At 39.0% G+C, this 23,578-nt stretch overlaps 1 protein-coding gene and 1 non-coding gene across 7 annotated transcripts in view; both read left to right on the top strand.

The window, feature by feature from the left end:
- Window positions 1-23,578, top strand: part of cobl (cordon-bleu WH2 repeat protein) — a 263,076-nt gene that overhangs the window by 76,464 nt on the left and 163,034 nt on the right. For all 6 annotated transcript variants that reach the window (XM_073054338.1, XM_073054333.1, XM_073054337.1 and 3 more), the window contains one exon: window positions 3,708-3,902. In XM_073054338.1, the coding sequence (XP_072910439.1) occupies window positions 3,708-3,902 (195 nt within the window). The remainder of the gene's footprint in view (window positions 1-3,707; window positions 3,903-23,578) is intronic.
- LOC140732570 (U6 spliceosomal RNA) lies at window positions 18,432-18,539 on the top strand. The gene has a single exon (XR_012100097.1). It is a non-coding gene; the product is annotated as a U6 spliceosomal RNA (small nuclear RNA).

Here is a 23,578-nt window from a genome sequence, read left to right as displayed (position 1 = left end):
CTACATTTCCAATGTCCAAGGTCTTACGATAACGAAATAAAAAATGTCCAACACATTCAATATCCCAGGGTCATCACTTACCAAAAGCTCAACTGGACACACAACATAAATGCTATGGCAACAAGAACAGGTCAAAGGCTGGGTATCATGCAGTGCTTGATGCCTGACATCCTAACATCCCAAACCTCTCTATGTACAATTGGAAGTGTGAGGGATTAGGCTTCACTTGCATGGATAAGTACAGTGCCAATACCTCTAAAAGCTCAACCTGCTTTCTTGGTACGCATCATCAACCCTGCACATTAATTCCCTCCTCTTGCTTATATAGTAAGCACCGTATGTATCTTCTCCAGAATGCACAATACCCAGCCTACTCCAACACCTCCCAAATCTACTAATAATGAGGACAACTACAGCAGGGCCCTTTGTTCTACCACAGCTTCCAGTGTGTCCACTTTGACTCCTGTAACAGAGCCAACCTTTCTAATCAGTTTATTGAGCCAGGATATTGCTGGTCCTTTCTATATTTTGGAAGGAACCTTGCTGACTCACATCATGGAAGTACAAAAAGTCTGTTATTTGAATGTTGTGCAATTTGCTTGGATTATATAGCTTTGTAGTTGAGCAGCTAGCGGCATATGCAGATTGTGAGATGGGGATTGAAACCCAATGGCACTGCTGTGTAATGCTGCAAAAAGTCATGCTTTTTAAAACTTCAATTCAAATAACTCTTGGGATTACTATCCAGATGAATGTTGGTAATTTTGGAGTGAATAGACCAGGCTGGAGAAGCTGCATGTCAGTCTGCCTTCCCTGGAAGGGCTGCTTAGGCTCCTGAATGCTGGTACAAAGGTAAGGAGGGGATGGTCGTCGGCTCGGAGGTTCGACATACTCAGAGTCCGCTGCGGTCAGGTCGCTTTCGGTGTGCGCTGCATCTGCGAGACTGGTTCCGACGGAGCTTTCATAGTGTGCTGCGTCTGCGAGGCTGAGTCGGGCGGCGTCGTGGAAGTCCATAGCGGGGATATTCCCTTCTGCCGCCGGCGTGGGATGGCAAGTCTGTCGGGACCCTGGGGTCTTGTGGAAACTGTGTGGTGATTTCTTTTGAACTTATAGTCCTTTAACATCTTTGGACTATTTTTACTGTGCCCATAGTCTGTTTTTTTTTTATCAATTATGCTATTGTTTGCACTGTTGTAACTATGTGGTTTTGTGCAGGTCTTGTAGCTTTAGTTTTTGGTCTTGTTTTGTCTGGTGGATTTGGAGCTCCTTTCCGGGGAACGCGCTAAGACGGTAGCGCGATATTAATACGCAGCAGCCTCTCCAGACTCTGGATTGGGGATTGCCAAATGTTATGTGGATTTTCTAGTGTAGTCTGTTTTGTCATATGCGTTTGTGATATCATTCTGGAGGAACGTTGTCTCATTTTTTAACTGCATTGTATTTGTGGTTTCTAAATGACAATAATCTGAATCTGAATCTGAATGGTGATGCATCTCTGTAGTTGCAAGGCTAAAATGTCTGTGGAAGGAGTAGATAAGAGGGATGAGTAAAGTGGGGAGTCACAGAGAGACTGGTCCCTCTGAAAGGAAAAATGTGTGCAGGAATTTTGTTGCAGCTGGTAGAAGTGGAGAATGACATGCTGTGTGCAGATGCTGGTAGAATGAGAAGAAAGAACTAAGAGAACTCTGTCTCTGTACTTCTCCAACTATTGTAGTCAGTGCTCTTGATGTGGCCTCATCGACATGAGTGAGTCCATTGGGAACTCTGCTTCTCTGTTCCTATTTCTGTCCTTCTGATCCACCCAAGTTCTTATATACACACACACACACTCTCTTGCTCTCTCTCTCTCTCTCTCTCTCTCTCTCTCTCTCTCTCTCTCTCTCTCTCTCTCTCACACACACACACACACCGTCTGCCCCACCGAACTCCCGCCCCTCATACAACATACACACACAGTGTGCTCATCTGCCTGTCTCTCAGACACACACAGCCCAAGACAGAGTACTGAAAATGAAGTGAATTAAGAGGTCTTAATACAACATTCAGTTGTATGGAAAATTAGCAAATCTGAGATCACCAAAGACTTAGATTAAGAATTTTCTTTGTCTCTTGTTTCTCAACTTAAAGCCAAGTGATACTGAACATGAAACTTATTGAGGCAGCATTGATCTCTCTGATCTTATCCCTTCACTTTATTTCTGGTCCATTTTCCAATCATCTGAATGCAATTGGCATATAGATTGTTGATCACAAAGTTCCAAAGGGTTCCGAGACACCAGGATCTAGCAGGTATCAGGCTAATACACTGCAGCCAGTGTAAGAGAGAAACTAACTTAATATTCTTTCCTATGCTGGTGTATAGTTTTCCCTCCTTTAGAGAGATTGCTGATGTGACTGCATTGGGCCTGGGCACACTCACATGAGGATTTCTCAGTCACATTATAGCTTTGGAAAGGGACCCAAGATATAGGCATTTACATGGGCTTTGAAACTAAGTCTAGTTTTCGATAGGCACAGAAGATGCTTCCAGATCTCTTAACATAACTGATATGCAGGAATTGCTTGCTTAGACTGAATACATGTGGAAAACTTAACCTTTCAGAGCCTGATTTTAAAGACTTGACTGTGGTACAGGACCTATTTATTGATCTGTAGACTGTTCTCTTTTTCATTATTGTAGAATTATCAAACATTGAGCAAGAGTCATCTTCATGCTTCAATAACTTGTAACATATGTAACGATTTTGGCTGGAATAGTGACATTCCAAATTTTGAGTTCAGAACATTTTATTTTATGTAACTTGAAAACATGATATACTATATTTCAGACTAAATTACAGATCACAAAAGATAATATTGTTGAAGCTGATACTTATGTTAGTAAATATTTTCCATTATCAATATATTTAACTAGATTAGTATGTAGTAAATAGATTAAAAGATTTAGTACATTCAAAATAGTCAGATTAATAGTCAGATTGCGACATTTACTTCCTCTCCGTGACAAAATGCATGTTCCATTATTGAAGAATAGTTTGTACGTCATTGGGAGTAAGTGGGCAATTATACATGGCAAGACTGAACGATTTTTATTGAGGAAAAGGCGAGGTACTGGTGGCTTTAAACTAGTCACTTCGGGCAGATGGGGCTCGTCAGCTGGTCTAGGAGAAGGAAAGTTCTGATCTCACACTTCCGCTGCCTTGCAGCAACACCCACTGATGGCCAAGGCTTCTGGAGTAAATCCCGAGCTGGAGTCCCTAAGGCAGTCCTATGCTGAATGGCAACTCCTGTGACACTGCTGGTGCCAAGCTGCATTGGCATCTGCCGTTCCTGTGGATTCATCAGCAGCATGGAGAGAGGGGAGTCTACTGCGTGGGAAAAGCTTGCTCTCCATATTGTACTGCCCTGGCTTACATTTCTCTTGGTTTCTTTGTTTCATGGCTGTCTGTTAGGAGCCGAAGCTCAAGGTTGTATAATGTGTATATATTTTGATAATAAATGTATTTTGAATTTTGAACTTTGACAGAACAAAGACACAACATTCATAGTCGACCCTGACCAATGAGGGCCTTTCTCACATACGATAAGCAGTATGCAATGGGTGTGAGTGAGTTTGGTTTGTACAGTGTTCTTTCCAAACAAAGGTACATATTGAGATTGTTTGCATTATTTTCTCTATTAATGAGATTGTTCTCATTCTTTTGCAGTAGAATGAAGGGTAGAGCTCCACAACCACCACCACAGCCAGCTCCTCAGAAGCTCCTCACTGCTACTCAGAACTGTAAAGCTTCACAAAGCCAGCAGAATCCGAAAGACATGAAAGAAAATGTTTTGCCTGAAACTGTAGACCTATTGGTTGTCTTACCGAATGGTGCAGAAAAATCCATTGAAGTGAACAAAAGGTAAGCAATAAATTGGAATCACGTTGACATGGAAATGAGATACAAAATTATACTTTAAGCAGAAATAATTGGAAATCCAAGTTGAGTGAAGACTTCAAACTTACATCCAAACACAAGAAAATTCAAGCAGAAATTGCACAAAGGTATGTTATAATTGCTGTATTTTTGAGGTATGTTACTTTTACTAGGACAGCTAGTGATAAATGCAGGTCATTACATCATTGAATTTGAATTTCCTGGCAACAGATTGTAAAGTGTTCTCATCATAAATTACTGTTTAAGGAGTTGGTTGCATCAGCTAACTTAAATGAACTGAGAAATTGAGGCAATAAATTAATATACATGCATAGATCCTTTCTGACACATTCTGAGAAGTGCATTTACACTTAATTGAAATATTTAAATCTTAAATTAATCACTTGCTCTATCAGATGAATTGGTGCAAATTGCTTGCTGTAATTGTAAACATGGCAAGAGAGTTGTTGCTACTTTGGAGGAGAGCTAACTTGACCAGACCAATGTTACCATCGCTTCTCCTGGCCAATGTCTGCTTGCTAGTAAATAAAATTGACTCACTGAGACTGAGCATGAGCATACAGAAAGAGATGAGAAACTGCTGAAATCTGGTTTTCACTGAAAAATAACAATGTGCCTGACTCAGCATTTCAACTCAACGTCATCATCATCAGGGAAATTCAAAGGAGCTGGAATCTGTTTGTACATTAATAAAGGTTGGCGCACTGTACTTAGCTATCACTGTTCTGGGGAAATTGAAGATCTTACAATTAAATATCAGCTGCATAGCCTGCTCAGGGAGTTTACTGTTGCGTTCATCAAAGCTGTCTACATTCCTGAGCGTGTGCTTCCTACTAAATGATCAGGATGCTGCCTTCTAATATGGTGACAGAACAGCTCTCACCCCAGCAGGGAGAAAACTTAGGCATCAAGAGGGCAAAGGATGTTAATTCAGGAACAATTCAGGAACACATATCCGATAACAATCCCCAGCGTATGTGGCTAGGCATCAAGGACGTTACTGTCTATGCAAGGAAAAAACAGCGTTGACTGTTTCAGTGATGCCTCCCTTCTTGACGATGTAAGTAACATTTATGCATGCTTTGAGGCATGCAAGACAATGTTGGCCATGAAACTACGCCTCCCCCCCAGGTGAGCGGCTGCTGTCTGTAACTGCAGCAGACATGAGAAGGACTCAACGCATCACTGGCACCAGTTTACCTGCCATCACAGACATTTATACAGGAAGGTGTCAGAAAAGGGACAGTAACATCATGAACTATCCACCCACCCTGATCATGGTTTGCTTATCCTACTCTCGTCAGTAAGGAGGCTACATTGAATCCATACCAGGATCAGCAGACTCAAAAACAGCTACTTTTCATAAACAGTAAGGCTGATCAACACCTCCACTCACTAATTCCAGCACTACTTTACAGCCTAGCATCACTTTATGAACATAGAATCAATCTATGTGTATACGCTATCTGGTGTATTTATATTTATTGGGGTCTTTTGTGTGTTTTGTGCGCTACTTTGGATGTGAACTAACAATTATTTCGTTCTCCTTTACACTTGTGTGCAGGAAATGACATTAAACAATCTTGAATCTTATAAGATGGTAACAGCATTTGAAAGATAAAATGGAATTTAACAATCACAATGGACTTTTGCTTCAGATGAACTATTATTAAGAAATCATCCTTGTTAAGTAGAATTTTAATCAGTCTTTATCGTCATGAAGAGGTGACATCACTGAATACTATGTACAATTATCCTGGATTTCTTTGCTGCTGTAAGCCTTTATATCAAATGTGCATTTGCAAGAGAATATAAAAGATTTACCCAAATAGCAAAATCCTGACTATATTCACTTTGGGTTATTGTGACCAAAATCAACTATCTTCTCATTATGTGTTTGTTCTAAACTGCACAGGCTGCAGTCACACAGTCAGAACGCCTCAATCGCTCATGAGCAGAGATGTAATTTTTAACTTACCACCAAAACCCTGGTAGATTTCGGTCTGTTCTTAAGAATAACAATAATAACGACCACATTTGCAGTTGCACAAGTGTTGGTGGGAATTTCTAATCCTAATTTTTTTTTTTGCTCGGTAGCTTCCACCATTTTCTGCCCTTATTTGTAGTATGTGATCCAAGTTCATAGCAAATAATTGGGCTGCTCTTGGCAGGGAAATCCTGGCAGTTCTTTTAATTTCTGTCAGTGTTTCTCTGCAGGAGTCTGTAAATGTAAAGGTACATGTACCTTTGCATAATATAATAATACATCAAATAATAGTACAAAATTTACTGGTTGTGAGCAACAGATTGTGAAATTGATGTGATTGCCCTCATGCAGGAGACAGGTTGGATCTGATGCCCTCATCCTTTTGAGGGGTTGCAGTTTATGACTGTACTTCAATTTCTTTTTTTCATTTAATTACCTGAATTTAAATATTTGTCTCGTTTTTGATGCTTCAAGTACTTTTATACTTTTGGAATAGTTTAATTCAATTTTACTAACTTGAAAATCTTTCTGAATATCAGAAACATTTGGAGTTTTAGTGACTAGCCAACTTAGGCATGGCTAAGACACCCATAAATTTTTTGGTAATAATTTTGGGGTTAGGACTTGTTTCAGCCTTTACCAGTTCATCAGATGAAATGAATTTTGGGTAGAACGGTCTTGTTGTGGAGTATTCCTCCAGCAGCAGCTTCTCATTGGAGAACTTTGGTTGCTGGTGAGAATAACAGCTTGTCATAAACCACAAAACATGGACTTTTTTTTAACAACAGCAGGATAAGTAGGGTATTTGCTGCTGAGCTGTATGTATTCAGGTGGAGTTTAAACTGTTTCTGTATTTTCAGTGTGCTTCCTTCATATTACTGCCATATTACTTCTATTACTGCCAGGAAACTCTTTATTGCCATGTTTGCAGTGTTATCATTTTGGGCTTGTATGAACTACATTATGAGATAGTTACTCATGACTTACACATTTATTTCTTTATTACCCATGATATGCTCAGGAGTAGCACATTCTTCTGTTAAACTATTCAATAAAAAGAATACTCCAAGTCAACCCAGCTTTCATCATAAAACAGATTCTCATCACAAAGCACAAATTCCTTAATGTACAATAGGTCAAGTCACTTGATGGGAGTAACTGTCAGTACTTCCTGTGATGGCTTGATCAGTTGAATCCCTCAGTAATTGTCAAACTGCTGAACTTCCAGCTTCCTGCCCCCAGGAAATTGAAGTGCTGATTGGTTTCATACCATGCTCCTAGAAGCTGAGGCTCCACTTTTGGGTTGATCTGAGATTTTTTTAGCCACATGTGGCTCACTGAGAGGTGAGAGTCTCTGGTGAGGATTTGTGTATGGAAGGATAGAGCAGGCAGTGATTCACACCAGTGTTTCTGGTATCAGAATAGGGTTTAGTTAATATCTTGAGTTGAAATTTGCTTACTGTTTAAAGGTGAAAAAATGGCTCCAAGAATAGTAATGGCTCCAAGCTTGAAATCAGAGCTGGCTAAAGTGAATGGGCAAATTAGTTTAAGGAATTTTTCAGCCGATACAAAATATAAAGGGTCTTGGAATATGCAATTCATGTACTCCACAAGAAGGAAGGTATTCAGAACGGACCAATGGTTAAACGTAAGTTTAAGTATCAAACAAAGACAAAACATCTGATTGTGCAAAGGTAGGCAGCAGATTGCAAGATTGGATAGAATTTTTCAAAAATTAATGTATGACTAAAAGAAAATAAGGAAGGAAAATCAGTATGAAGCAAAGCTAGCTTGAAAAGTAAAAATAGTTTCAAGTAATCCTTTAAAAGATTAACAAAATGAGAATTATTCTTGGAGACTGGATCTGGAGAGTTAATATCTAAACTTAGGAAATACAATTAACAGTATTTTGCATAAGTCGTCACAAAAGATGATACATAACAGAAAGCTGTCACTTAGGAAAGTCATAATAATCAAGAAAGTGGCACTGTGCTAATTATTAGAACTGTAGGTTTACACTTCCCTGTCCTAATGTACTTAATCCTATTGTCTGGTAAAACATGGCCAGAGAGTTAGTTGATGTGAATTTTCCAAAAATCCCTACAAAAATTTTTAATAAATGGGTCACCTCTGATTAGCAGTATACTTTGTGTGTTATGGCATGGGTCAATGCAGAGCTCACAACTAAGTTAATGTAAACTACTTAAATAAAGCATGGAAGGTATGATAGCTAAATGTGCTGATGACAATAAAAGACAAGATAATAAACACAAGAGATTCTGCAGATGCTGAAAATGTTGAGCAGTATATATAGGACCCCACTCAGGAGTATTAGTCATTGTCTCGCGCAGCGTCACCAACTTCATTGACTCTGGAGATCTCCCAACCTCATAGCTCCCTTATCTTGCAGTGCTCATTTCTACCTCTTCCCCAAGATCCATAAACCTGATTGTCTGGGTGGGCCCATTGCTTACTTCTGCCTCACTGAGCTTGACTCTGCATATCGTGATCATTTTAATCTCAATCATTTCAAATTTCCTGGCCCTGATCACCTTGTTTTCACTATAGATGTCCAGTCCCCATGCAATTTCATTCTCCAACAGGAAGGCCTTAAAGCTCTCCACTTCATTTTGGGAAACAGACCCAAAATGAAGTTCCCTTCCTTCATCTGGCGGAACTGGTTCTCACCTTCAACAATTTCCCTTTCAGCTCCACCCACTTTCTCCAAACACAAGGTGTAACCATGTACATCCATGTGGGCCCCAGTTCTGCCTGCCATTTCACTGGCTGCATGTAACAGTCCATGATCCAAGCCTACACTGGTAAGACTCCCCATCTCTTTCTACGCAACATTGATGTCTACATTGGTGCTGCTTTCTGCATCTGTGCTGAGCTCGTGAATTTTGCCTCCATTGCCCACCCTGCCCTCATATTTACTTGGTTCATCTCTGACACCTCTCTCCTCTTTCTTGATTAAACAGTCTCTTTGGAGATAGACTGCTGACTAAAATCTTTTGTAAACCTACTGACTCTCACAGCTATCTTTACTCTACTTCTTCCTAGCTTGTCACTTGTAAAAATCCTATTTCCCTTTTCTTTGTTCTTCTGTGTAATGGGCTGGGTTGATTAGACCCAAACAAGTTGAGTGTCCAGGAGATGTGGTAATAAGTATACAAGCACACCAGAGTAACTTAAGCCTATTCTATTATCAAAAAACAGAAAGCACATATAAACAACACAAAATACAAAATGGTTAGTCACAGAAACTTCAGGGTTCACGATTCTTGGTCACCACTTGATTATTGACTCCGATTAGAGACTCCGAATTTCAACTCACTCCTGAAACCACCCAGGGTCGTAGACACTGATTACGATTCTTGGTCTAGGCAAAGACCAAAGAACTGAGAGAAAGGTACCCAATAAATATGTGTTCCGCAAGCATAGAAGGACACACAGAGACAGACTAACTCTTTTTATCTTTTGTTCGCGTGCCATTAACTCAGGTGGTTTCATTCACTCAAACAACTCATCTGTTCATCACAGTGTTCAGCATACCTTTAGAAATCAAATAGACTCTTAAATGGCTACCATTTATTCATCGGTCCATGAATCTCTTGGCCATAACATTTCTTTAATTACAAAAGAACATTAATTTTACATATAAGCAATAAGCTTGAACCCAAAATTAATCCATTAAGCGAATTTGACAGACACTAAGAAAGATTCCATTAACCTAGTTCTCAAAGTGACCAACAGCCCTGTAGTCATTGACAGACATCCTCATGTTAATGGTGCCTGACACTAAGAAAGAATCCAGCTGCTATTAATAAACATTAGACATTAACAAACTTACAGTGTTTATCTTGTAGAGACAAGTTACATGCTATAAGTTTGCAAAAAGTAAAACAGTCATTTTGAACTGTTCAGACACTCATCCAGTACTTTACAAAATTTAATACAATACACTGTCTGTGCCACATCTGCTTTTAGCATGAATCTCCATTCTGGAACATCTGAGATATCCTCCTCCTTCAGAGAATAAGGTTTTCTTTCCACCACTGTTGATGCAGCCCTCACCTGCATCTCCTCCAAGTCCTGCACATCTTCCCTTGACCCTTTTTCCCACCGGCATAACAGTGATAGTGATAGGGTTCCCCTTGTCCTTACATACCATCCTGTGAGCCTCTGTATGAAGCACATTATTCACAATTACTTCCATCATCTTCAACAGGATCCTGCCACTAAGCACATGTTTCCTGCCCTCACTCTGTTTTCTGTAGGGATCACTCTCTACGAGCCTTGGTTGTCTACTCATCCCACCCCACTGATCTCCTTCCTGACACTTATTCCTGCATGCATGACAAGTGCTACACCTCCTTCCTCGCCACCATTCAGGACCCGAACCAGTTCTTACAGGTGAGGCAACACTTCACCTGTGAATCTCTGATGGGTATCTCCTGTATCCAATGCTTCCAATACAGCCTCCTCTACTTCTGTGAGACTCAACATAGATTGGTGGACCATCTCATTGAGCACATTCGCCCTGTCTACTGCAAAATGCAGGATTTCCTGGTGCCCATCCATTTTAATTTGATTTCCTATTCCCATTCCAACATGTCGGTTCATGGCCTCTTCTATTACCACGATGAGGCTACATTCAGGTTGGAAGAGCTATATCTCATAGCCCCAATTTGCCTAAAAATGAGTTTGTTTCAAATTCATAAACTTGGAGGCGGTGGATTGTTGCTGTGAATTTAAAATGCTTATTTCTCCAATAGATCTAATTTTAGATTTTTTTCAAACTATTGCTTTGCTATTAAATACATCATTAAGAAATATACTTTGAAACAAAAAAAATTGTATATCAAAACATTCCTAGTTAGTAACACACACAAAATGCTTGGATTTCCAGCATTTGCAGATTTTCTCTTGTTTATGATTTAGTTAGTGGATTTATGCTCTGCAACTGAGATTGCAAGGAAACATATAGAGAAGAAAAAACTTTTCATAGCAGTTGTAATTTTTGGCTGTGACCAAGGTGTATTTCAATTTCATTTTTTTATATCAAAAAAAGCTAATATATATCAGATAAAATGTTGAAAGTTTTGCTTGTTGCATGTACCATGTCTCGCTTGCTTTCTTTACCATTTTCCACTTTTTTTTAATTCCATCAACACCTCAATAAAAAAGTAATAATGCATGTCACCATTCCCATGCTGCAGTTTTTACTCCTCTGGCCATCTGGTGGTACTGTTGCAAACTGAGCGAATATTGAGTTTCACAATTCTCCAGGCATGTTAACACTAGTTGGGCAAAAATTTTATATGCTTATTTTTTAAAAATAGAAATGAGTCTTGTAGTTTTCACAATAAATTATGTGTTTAAAATTTGAAGCAGACTGAACTTGTCATCTATTTCTGTATCCTTTTGGGGTTTTATTTCCAAGTAAAGTTCAGTCACTTCTAATGTTGCATATTAGTTCACTGCTCATACCAGCATCTAGTATGTTATAATCATGCATCCCTTGCCCTCTTCTGTTGTTATGTGCTTCTCCAACTGTGCTCTTTGCTCCTCTCTGTAGAACCTACTTTTAATGTTGTTATTAGCCTTTCTCCTGTTCCTTCAGCTTTCCCATCTTTGACCCACTACTCTCAGTGGTCTGCTCTTTTCCCCTTCTCTGACCTTTTACTTTAATGTGAAAAAAATTACCAACAGTTGGCACTATGTTTCCCTTTCAAAATAAATGACTTGCTCAAAACAATCCCTAACAACCATCTTGTCTCATATCTGTTCTGTCATCAGTTAATTGCAGTGAGGGCCCCAGTTCTTGAGTCAATGTACTTATGTTGCAGAGTTTAGTTTGGAAGGAGATAAAATAGGAGGTATTGGTACATTGATAAAGGGAGAAAAATCTACCGTTGTACTACCATTATAGTACTATTTAAATCAGTTATGGTAAGAGACTGTAGTTCACTGCCGGCAAGTGGTTAAACCACGTGTATGTGTTGCTTACCAGCTTATAACTGCCATGTCACTTCAGACCGTGGGTTCCTCTGTCTGTCTATCCAGAAACTCCAGGACCCACTTTCCAAAGAGTACACAAATGAAAAGAAAATCTGCCAACAATCTGCAGCCAGTTTGGTTCAGAATCATTTAATGTATTGTTATGTGTTAGTGCCAAATAAACATTTTTTTTCCTTTTTTCTACCTTCCCTTCAGTGTTGGTATTTCGGTTATATTTGAACTAGTTATCTGGAGAATTCACAACAACTTTTGCACTTGCTACCTCAGCAGACATGCTTTTAAAAGAAAAAAAATCTAGAAGTGACTATTTCAGGCTTACAATGAATTACTCAAAAGTAGGGCACTGAAGTAGCATCATTTATGCATGTTCTCATCTGAAATAGCTCTTCCTCCCTTTAGAAATGTTGCAAGTATTTTCAGCAACAACACTTTCTGAAGATGCGGTGCAGAATCTTATAAACTTATTAAATGGATTTTAGCTAGATTGAGAGAATAGAAACTGTTTTCTATATTACTTTCGTGCCAAATGTATGTTTATCGAGGCAACATGTGATAGAACAATCCTAACCAAAATTGTGTTTTTATTTGAGTTCTTTCTTTACATCTGAATGCCAGCTGATTAAGTAGATGTGAACCATATCTCCTAAAGAAAGTATGACAACATTAACCTAGGCTGTAATGATGTAAACTTTTTTGGAAATTCTATAAAGGAGAGCACTGATTACTTGGTTATTAGACATGTTCAGAATAGACTACATATTTAGAAAATCCAGGAATAAATCCGGCACTAACATAGCATGCCCACAATGTTCAGCAGAATAACCACAATGACAGCAAAATAAGCCCGTTTACTCCCTAACTTCCACCCACTCCCCATCTCTCTCTCTCTCTCTCTCTCTCTCTCTCTCTCTCTCTCTCTCTCTCTCTTTTCTCCCCCCCCCTTCTCTCTCTCTCTCTCTCTCTCTCTTTTCTCTCCCCCCCCCCTTCTCTCTCTCTCTCTCTCTCCAAGCCCCCAACACCAGGACAGGCTGCCTCCTTGCCTCTAACCTCCAGTCCCTGGCCCAGACTCGCAGATATTGGGGCTCCAATATGCTAACCCAGGGGCTTTGACCATCAGGTCTCAAGCTCTGGATTCGCCAATATCAGTATTCAACTTTTGGGCTTTGATGCTAGAACTCGCTGATCACAGGATTTTAAACTCTGGACTCACACAGACCTCCAGGTGCCAGCCAGGGGGGATTCACTAACCACGGGATTACTGGTCTTTATTCTCATTCAGTTTTGTTGATAAGTGTTAACCAATCAGAAAGCTTCTATTCAAGTCATGTGATTCCAAAGAAGCTTCCAGAAAGAGAAAGAACTATAACTACTGGAGACACACTGAACAATTCTATGTACATACCGTAAGTATTTACAGTGGATGTCAGTTAATTGGGCCATTAGTTCATCAGGGCAGCCACTTATTTGACACAATATTTGAAGAACAAAAACTAATCAAGGAAATAGCAGGGATTCTCTTCATTTATTTGGGATACTATGCCGCATAATTGGTAAAGGAGACTGTTGCCAAACAGTTTCTAACTGCCTTCAGACATGTACACTTACATGGCCATCAAACACTTCACTGTGCTTAGAGAAAACAGTTCTTAAATAGCACCAGTTGTATGTGTTTGTGTTCAAAAACTGCGATTACTTTGCCACTGATGAGAAATAAGCAATAAGATGATGCAGAAATGTTTTGCTCACTGCGGTTTCAAGCATTCAGGCTTGGAGACGCCAGAAATGGCCAGCAGTGAAAAATGAAACAATTTCACCCCTTCAATAAATAAGCAAAAAAAGAATTTAAAGGTATTGACAATTGCCTTGAATATTACAATGAAAGTAAAGATTTGGAAGTTGTAATCATCAAAAGATTTTTAGAAAGACAGTCTATTATCTGCGTTAGGTATCTGCACTGTTTTTTGTTCAATTATAGCCGATCGAAAGAACACAGCAGCGTACCTGAGATGAATTTCTCCAATAACCATTAGGACCTGCTACACAGTTTTATAGTACTGTAGTTGTATTGATAGTATTCTAATTTGTTCTGTATTTCATTTAAATATATACGTTGTTACCCAGTTAAGTGGTCTCAATGTGTTACAATTAACTGAAAACCACCGTATTTAAAAATACAATCAGACATGAGGAAATTAAACAGCAAAGTATAACAATTATGCTTTCCTTCCCCCCTTTGATTCTAAATCTAAATTTAATCTAAATTCTAAATTTAGGATCATTACACCTGAAAATTAAGAGGCAGAAAAACTTGTGCAATCTATGTTAAGTGTAAATTAATTAAAAAACTATCTCAGTTATGGAAATGTCAAAAGCAATCCATAGAATAATGTCACTGTTAGGTAGACTATTTTCATAAGTAGGCACACTTATTAAGGATTGTCCTTATACAAATAAAAAAAGATGTAAATTATGATATAACATATCAAGACACATATTATTAGAATAAACATCATAATGTCCAGTAGCTCTCAACTGTGCTTCAAGCCTTCTGGCTGGTTAGAGATCTGCTCACTGTTATCTTGCAGCGTAGGCACTGGGTCAGAAGTTACTAGCTCATTAACCACAGTGCTTGTTGTCTTCATCAGCTACAACTTTAGCTTACTTGCAGTGTATCCACTTACTTTTATCTTCTACTTTCAATGCAGAATTCGTAATTAATAGCACTTGATAAAGACCTTCCCATCAAACTCCCACTGGTTCCTTGTGTGTTTTCTAAATCAAGACCTACTCACCACATGAGGATGTGTCCTCCTTTTGGATCACTCCAAGTGGCAGAAACCTGTAGAGAAGAAGACTGTACAGCCTGGATTAAGTTTGCGCAACAGTTAACTAAGCTGTCTGCCTTAATGTGTATATCAACTTCTCTGAGATCAAGAGCTTTCAGCAGTGCCATAGGTTGCCCTGTTACTGCTGCTAATGGACTTAAAGTAATTTTCTTTTTTGCTGTTGATTTGATGCTACATAGGACCATAGGAAGAGCTATAGGCCATCGTATGTCTTCCTCATAAGACCATAAGATATAGGAGCAGAAGTAGGCCATTCAGTCCATTGAGTCTGCTCCGCCATGCAATCATGGCTGATCCAATTTTTCCAGTCATCCTCATTCCCCTGCTTTCACCCCATACCTTTGATGCCCTGGCTAATCAAGAACCTATCTATCTTTGCTTTAAATGTACCCAGTGACTTGACCTCCACAGCCGCTCATGGCTACAAATTCCACAGATTTGCCGTCCTCTGACTAAAGTAATTTCTCTGCATCGCTGTTCTAAATGGATGTCCTTCAATCCTGAAGTCATGCCCTCTTGTCCTAGACTCGCCTACTATGGGAAACTTTGCCATATCTAATCTGTGTAGGCCTTTTAACATTCGGAATGTTTCTAGGAGATTCCCCCTCATTCTCCTGAACTCCAGGGAATACAGCCCAAGAGCTGCCAGACGTTCCTCATACGGTAACCTTTTCACTCCTAGAATCATTCTCATGAATCTTCTCTGAACCCTCTCCAATGTCAGTATATCCTTTCTAAAATAAGGAGCCCAAAACTGCACACAATACTCCAAGTGTGGTCTCACAAGTGCCTTATAGAGCCTCAACATCATGTCCTTGCTCTTATATTCTATACCTCTAGAAATGAATGCCAACATTGCATTTGCCTTCTTCACCACCGACTCAGCCTGGAGGTTAACCTTTAGGGTATCCTGCACAAAGATTCCCAAGTCCCTTTGCATCTCTGCATTTTGAATTCTCTCTCCATCTAAATAATAGTCTGCCTGTTTATTTCTTCCACCAAAGTGCATGACCATACACTTTCCAACATTGTATTTCATTTGCCACTTCTTTGCCCATTGCCCTAAACTATCTAAGTCTTTCTGCAGGCTCTCTGTTTCCTCAACACTACCCGCTCCTCCACCTATCTTTGTATCATTGGCCAATTTAGCCACAAATCCTTTAATACCATAGTCCAAATCATTGACATACATCGTAAAAAGCAGCAGTCCCAACACCGACCCCTGTGGAACTCCACTGGTAACAGGCAGCCAGCCAGAATAGAATCCCTATATTCTTATTTGTCAAAGGCCTTCTGAAAACCCAAGTACACCACATCCACTGCATCTCCTTTGTCTACCCTGCTTGTAATTTCCTCAAAAAATTGCAGTAGGTTAGTCAGGCAGGATTTTCCTTTCATTAAACCATGCTGGCTTTGGCCTTTCTTGCCATGTGCCTCCAGGTACTCCATAATCGCATCCCTAGCAATGGATTCCAACAACTTTCCAACCACTGATGTCAGGCTAACAGGTCTATAGTTTCCTTTCTGCTGCTTCCCACCCTTCTTAAATAGCGGAGTAACATTTACAATTTTCCAATCATCTGGTACAATGCCAGAATCTATCAATTCTTGAAAGATCATTGTTAATGCTTCCGCAATCTCTCCAGCTACTAACTTCAGAACCCGAGGGTGCATTCTATCAGGTCCAGGAGATTTATCCACCCTCAGACCATTAAGCTTCTTGAGCACCTTCTCAGTCGTAATTTTCACTGCACATACTTCACTTCCCTGACTCTCTTGAATGTCTGGTATATTGCAGATATCTTCCACTGTAAAGACTGATGCAAAATACACACTCAGCTCCTCTGCCATTTCTGCCATCATGATACTTAGTTGGTCATTATTTAGTGGTTTCATTCATTCATTTGACTTGTCCTAATGATTCTGGATGATGTGGGCAATGAAAAGACCATGTTCATCTGTCAAATAAACTTTTCTCGGGCTTCTAGCTGTGTACAGGTATCAATTTTAGCCAGGTTAAAATAGTCATATACACCAGCAAAAGCACTAGATCCTTTTTCATCAGTCGACATAATTCCTGACTAACAATCCCAGTGAGATGTGTTCCATGGTCAAAGTCGATGTGACGTGGCAGTCCCCATCTAGGAATATAGTCCTTGATCAGAGTTTTTGCTGTGTGTATGTGGCAGTGGCTTTCTTTGCTGGAATAGCTTCCGCTTATTTTGAAAACTTGTCCACTATTACCATCATGTCTGAGTATCCTTGACACTTTGGCAAAGTAATGTAATCTACTTGTAAGTGTAAGAATGGACCAGGTGAAGCAGGAGAACTTAATTTCGGTAGCTTTTCCGTGGCTCTAGGATTTGTTTTCTGGCAGCTTTCAAACGTGTGTCAACCTTGTGTCCTGAACTTTGGATTCTGCCACCACTGGGAGAATCAGTTGATCATCATTTCCACTCCAGTGTGTCCTTGGGAGAGTTTCTGCTCCGCCAGATAAGGAAACAACATTGGTTAGAACTACTAGTCTATGACTAGTGCTATATGTTCCATCACCTTTTAACCTCCCACCATTCTCCATCCAGAATCACTTTTCCTGTTTGGAGCACTGAGCTTGGATCACTCAAATGTCTTGTATGTTCGTCTGTGATAGAGTCCAATTTAGTTTCCATAATTTCAGTTGTTAGATTTACTGCATATGATCGCAGTACCATCTTTGACTTTTTAAACTTATTTATTTTATCCTCCTTGTGGTGCCCTTTTCACAGTTTCATTGGAGAGTGTATTTCCATGGTTTTCCCATGTAAGCATTTTGGAGTTGCTTTTTACATTTTAATACAGCAATTTCTGATGGCAATTATATGACATTCATATGTTCTTGTAGTAGTTGGCCATTATTTGTGGGGTTCCTACGACCATAAGAAATCCGCTTTCTCTCCATTAATTTTCTAATATCATGAACAACTCCAAAATCATCTTGAGAATCAGCATAGATAAGTTGATATCCTGCCACTGTACTGGCTTCACTCAAAGCTTTCAGTTCTACCTGTTGTGCAGAAGTACCAGGAGCCATGCTTCCTGATGTCAGTCAGTTTCAGAAATAATAGCCCATCCAGCCATCTGAATTCCTCCCTCCATTTTTGAGGAGCCATCAGAGTAAAGAATCAGATCTGGATTCTGTGGAGGAGTTTCTTTGTATTAATTTGCATTTTCATGGTGGTTATTATTCTTCCGCAGCATTGGTCATCATAGTCTTCCATGTCCAAAGGTGACAGTTCAAGTGGATTTGCTACTCTCATTTCTTGAATGATGATGTTAAGTGCCTCAAGAACAGTAGGCCACTTGGACCACCGAACAGCTGCTACTTGAGAGGTCTAATTCGCTTTCTTAACAGGCCAGACTGGAAATGTTTGATGGCCTGTGTGTCTAACAAGAATCTCCTGCTCCTCTATCTGTTTGACAATAGGTAGAATAGCCTCAATAGATGTTCTACACAGGGGATACTGCTTAGTACATGGTGGCATTTATCAGCAAACTCAAAAGGATTCATTTCCAGCAGGCCACAGTCTTTTTTTTGTTTATATTTTGACCATATGGGATGATTCAGGTTTGGCCAACTGCATAAGATTCCAAATGACAGTGCTCGCTTTGGCAGCACATATACTAAAAATTGGAACGATACAGAGAAGATTAGCATGGCCCCTGCGCAAGGATGACACGCAAATTCATGAAGCATTCCATATTTTTAAAAAAAGATTCCAAATGACTCTACCCTCTGCGATAGAGTTCCATTCCAAGAAGAAGAGACATCTACCCAGAACTTTATTTCTTGTTGTTGAGGACAAAGTTGTATCTCATGTAGTTTGCTTTTAATTAGTGTAATTATCTGTCCTGCTGCTCCATATGCACATTTATGAATATCAGTCAACAGTATTCACCTAATGTCAACCAGAAGGGGGAGCAAGGAATTCTTATTAAGAAACAGCCCGTCAAACAGTCTAGTCTAGCCTTTTAAGGAAATGAATGGTACTTGGAGACTGACAGTAAATTGTTTTGACAAGCTAGCCCCTTTGGTGCAAATCCATCAACTATTTTCAATGCCCTGAATCCATCACAAGTGGTTTGGCTGTTGACTCGCCTGCATTTGCTGTGGTTGTTGACTAGTAAGCAGTGTATTTGGGCAATAGATTTGGTTATACATGTTAGCTCAGCTCCTATATGGAATAAGAATTTGGTACATTCATTTCCGATCAATAAGTTAACATACCTTTTGCTCTATCAAGAGAAGCAAGGACTGCAGGGAAGGACCTGGTCATTTTTTTTACCGTGTCAGTAAGTCCTTTATATCCAACGTTGTTTGTTGAAGCCATGTTGACACATTAGAATCTCACGACTTTTGCGAGGATTCAGCTTGCTCTAGAGCTTGTTTCTGTTGCCCACCTTGTTTCCTATTCCAACAGTTTGTGGCTCAGTGTAGTTTCTTACTACAGAAGTCACTCTGTGCTTTAGGGGATCAGCCTCGGAATTGTGACTCAGACTGAGATTGTTGCGATACACACTGTGAATCCCAGACCAGGCTCTTCTTTTGGTTAATAGATGTTGGCTGTTGATTCACCTGTGGTAACTGTAGCTGTTGACTAGCGATCAATGTCTGTTGACCCATGGTCAGTGATTGTTGATCAAAGGTAATGATGCCCCACCCGTAATGATCTTATTCAGATTTCAGTATCTCGTTTTGCTTGTTTGGCAGCTCACACAAACTCACTACATGAAACACCATCTTCACTCTCTTTCAGTTTTGTCAGCTTCACCATTTTGGCAACAACTGGTTTCAAGGCATCCATAAAAGTTGACTTCAAGGGACCATGTAAAGAGTCCTTTATATTATTTTCATCTAAATCCTGTATAACTTAACCATTTATCCTGTAGTATTCCTCATATTCTGAAACGTCCTCAGAAATATTTTGCTTGCCTCCAATCACTTTCCTCCAATCAGTCTACATTGGGGCCTGTTCTTCCAACCACCTTTTAATAGCATTCCTAACACCTTATATATTTAGTTCATCATCTCCCATGCCACTGTTAGCTCTATTACTCAAATACTTTTGGTCTGGTTTGCTGAGACTGCAACATAGTAGCCAAAATTTGGATGCTTTCATATGGGTGCAGTTTGTAATTTGTTCTATGTTGAAGTTCAGCTCTGGTGTTTAAACTTCCTTTTTTAGAAGGTGCAACTTCCTTGGACTAATCTTTTCTGCTTCAGGTGCCTGATAGTAAACCACCTGTCTCCTCTCATATGTTCTACCTCCAGCCTTACGCGTCTTCACTCCTTGTTCTTTATTGGAGTAAGCCATGACATAGCTGCCAACCTTGTTGTTTCTTCATTGTCATCCTTGTTTAAGTTGTTAGAGGCCGCTGTAGAGTCCTTGTTATGTCCAGTCTGTAATTCCTCGGAGTTTGGATGATGGCGCTGTCTCAGAGGACTGTTCGACAGAAGAAGCGTCACTGGCAGGACTGCACACTTGAAGTCCTTGCTGCACTTTCACATATTGTTGCACTTTGTTTTGAAGCTTCAGGCATTGCACTTCAATTTATTACACTCACCGTGTTACTCATTCAGTTAATGCAGAGATTTGCTCTTTTTTACTGGCTCTGTCATACTCTTTTTTTGTAGTTCATCACACATCTCTTTCTCTTTCCTGAGTTGATCAGTTAATTCCTTTACTTGCTCAGTTAACTCTCAAATTCTATTCTCAAGCTGACCATGTTAGCTTAAACTGTTCTTCTAGTTCTGCATGTTTGCTCCTTCGTAACTGTGATAAAATTGCCATCGCCCAGGTGTTTATTTTTGCTTGAAGTGATGTTCTGGATCTTATCCCATACTTTGTCAAATTAATTTAAGAACCACACTTCATTAGACTTAACATCAATGGTATATATCATCTGGATTATTTGTCATTAATCTTATCAAACTGAAATATTTTATTCAGGTAGAAGCTCAAGCCCTCAGCCATCTGTTCACAAGTAATGAGAGATTCTGTAGTTAATTTCACAACTTTAGCCATTGTCCTAATTCAATCTCATGTGACACTTAGTTTTGTAAGTACTTCTTATTACTTTGACCACAATCCGAAATATTATTAGATTGCAACCAAATTTTCACAAGTTTTGCATCGAAGTATTTCTCCATTCCCACTGGCTTGTACAAATTTTAGTCAAGCACGATATTAGTTTCAATACTTTTTTTTCCAGATCTACTTTATTCAGAATAGCAATTCAGTATAGTAGTTTCCTCACTCTTAAACATCCACTAGGTGGTGCATTGAAGTTGAAGAACTAGTTGATTATCTTGGGAAATTTAGAATTAGAGGAAGCATTTCCCTCCTTTTGTATTTAGGAGCTGAAAAGTTCCACTTTGTCTGGGATTCTTCTGAGTCCTTAAATCTTCACACCCATCCTTGCTGACTACACTAAATTGTTGGATTCTGACATTTATGATCCAAGCAACACACACAAAATGCTGGTGGAACGCTGCAGGCCTGGCAGCATCTATAGGGAGAAGCACTGTTGACGTTTTGGGCAGAGACCCTTTGACAGGACCTGACGAAGGGTCTCGGCCCGAAAATTCGACAGCGTTTCTCCCTATAGATGCTGCCTGGTCTGCTGCATTCCACCAGCATTTTGTGTGTGTTGCTTGAATTTCCAGCATCTGCAGATTTCCTCGTGTTTGCCATTTATGATCCAAGGTCCTTTCGGAAGTCACAAACAAAGCATAAACCTTGATACTTCATGATTGCTTTATTAAGCACTTAAGGAAATGGAAAATGACTAGCAGGAGTCGAAGAACAAAGAAGAGGATGGTGGGCCAACATGCTAGGCCTTTCTTATGCCATACATAGACAGACATTCCATTCAAATTAGTAGATAAGAATTAACCAGTCAGATAGCCCTAATTCAAATATTGCATTACGAAGAATCTTCCAGAAAGAGAAAGAACTGTAACCACTAAGGGACACATTGAAAAATTGTGTATATATATTGTGACCGCTAGGAAACATACTGCATATACAAAAGTAATTATGTAAAAATACAAGCAGACATGAGAATGTTAAACTGCAAAGAAAATAACAATTGGTCAATCTAATCCAACAACTGCTCAGGAACCTTACCGTAGCTAACTTGCATTCTTTTCATTATTTCATTTAGGAAAGAGGTATAGTAACCTGAATACCCACACTCAATGATTCAGAGACAGCTTCTTTCTCTTTGCCATCAGATTTCTGAACAGTTCCTTTACTCTTTTGCACTATTTATTGTGAAATTTATTGTCATTTTGTATCTTTGCATTGTACTACTGCTGCAAAACAATCATTTTCAGGTCGTACAAGTCAATGCAAGATAATAAATTAGATTCTGAGTCATGAGCTACATTTCTAAATCAGAAAAATATGATCTAATTTGAGCCACAAGTATACAAAATGAACTTTGTACAGTGAATGACTTCACTAGTGATATGTGCTAGTGCTAATTTCACAACTGCACAATTCTTACAAAATGACCATTCATTTAGTTTCCTCAGGAAAAACATCCAAATTCAATCATGTAACAGTTAAAACAGTGCTGCAAAATCCAATCACTAAATTAAATTCCTTAATACTTTTGATGTAACTAAGGTACAATTAAATATGTGTAAGGCTTTTAAGGGAAAATATTCTGTAAATGTAAAACTTCAACTGAGTCAGGAATATATCATTCATCAAAATTTTGAACTGTTCAACTTATGTCAATCAGATCAATTTTTGTGTACCAGACTATTATGGTTCAATGCTTGAATTATTATCAATTAAAATAAATTTGATTTTTGTGTGTTAGCGATAATGCTAGTTAATTTTAATTAGCTTTTCGGCTCCCTCTAATGACATTGTTAGTTCAGCTGTATTTTCTTTATTTGTTCTTCTATACAGCGTGTGTGTTCTATTGATATTCATTTCACAATGAGTGAATTTGGAAAATATTTCTCCCAGTTATGTATTGGTCATGAAGAGAATTCAGCTGTTTTTCAGTAATGTTTGTGTTAGAGAGGCTCTTTTCACAGAAAGTGCTTACTTGCTGTGTCTGTTAAATATAAAGTGGTGTTCCAAAGTGACAGTTTAACAGTTTAACATTTCAGTAACTGGTCACATTTATTGATGCTGTGACAACCCTTTTCATTTTAACTCTGAAGGGGTTCTTGGTAACTTGGGCTTGTAATTGGTCATAAACAGCAAAGAAAAGTGAGAGATGAACCCTGTATTTTGGAAATAAGTGAAAGGATAGACAGAAATGAAAAGATAGTAGATGATAAACTGTAGAACAAGCCCTTGGGCTTGTAGAATGCAATGATTTTGTAAAGTTACATTCTGCTTAATTAAGATAACAAGCCCATCACACTATATCCATGTTATTACAGGAATCCAAGTGTATTCAGTTGAATCGAAGCCCTCTGATACAATTGCTTCTCTGTATAATTCACTTTGTTGAGAAGTAAAGCTGTTTACCATTCACACTGAAAATCATCTCACCTTCAGACGATTATAGGATATTTATATGCCTACAGAGTTTTCTTCTCTCAGTACATAAAGAGCAAAATGAATCTTTCTATGAAAATAACATGGAGTGGACATTTAGGGAATAGTTGATTGATGCAAATGAAATGCTTTCAGTTGTGGGTGCAATATCATAATGCCTGTGAAATAGAATTAAATTTTTGTAATTATTACTCTGGAACCTAGGTAGTAAAGTTATTC

Source organism: Hemitrygon akajei, chromosome 8 (assembly GCF_048418815.1).
Source record: "Hemitrygon akajei chromosome 8, sHemAka1.3, whole genome shotgun sequence".
In the NCBI taxonomy this organism is placed as follows: Eukaryota; Metazoa; Chordata; class Chondrichthyes; order Myliobatiformes; family Dasyatidae; genus Hemitrygon; species Hemitrygon akajei.
This window is presented reverse-complemented; position numbering and strand designations above follow the sequence as displayed.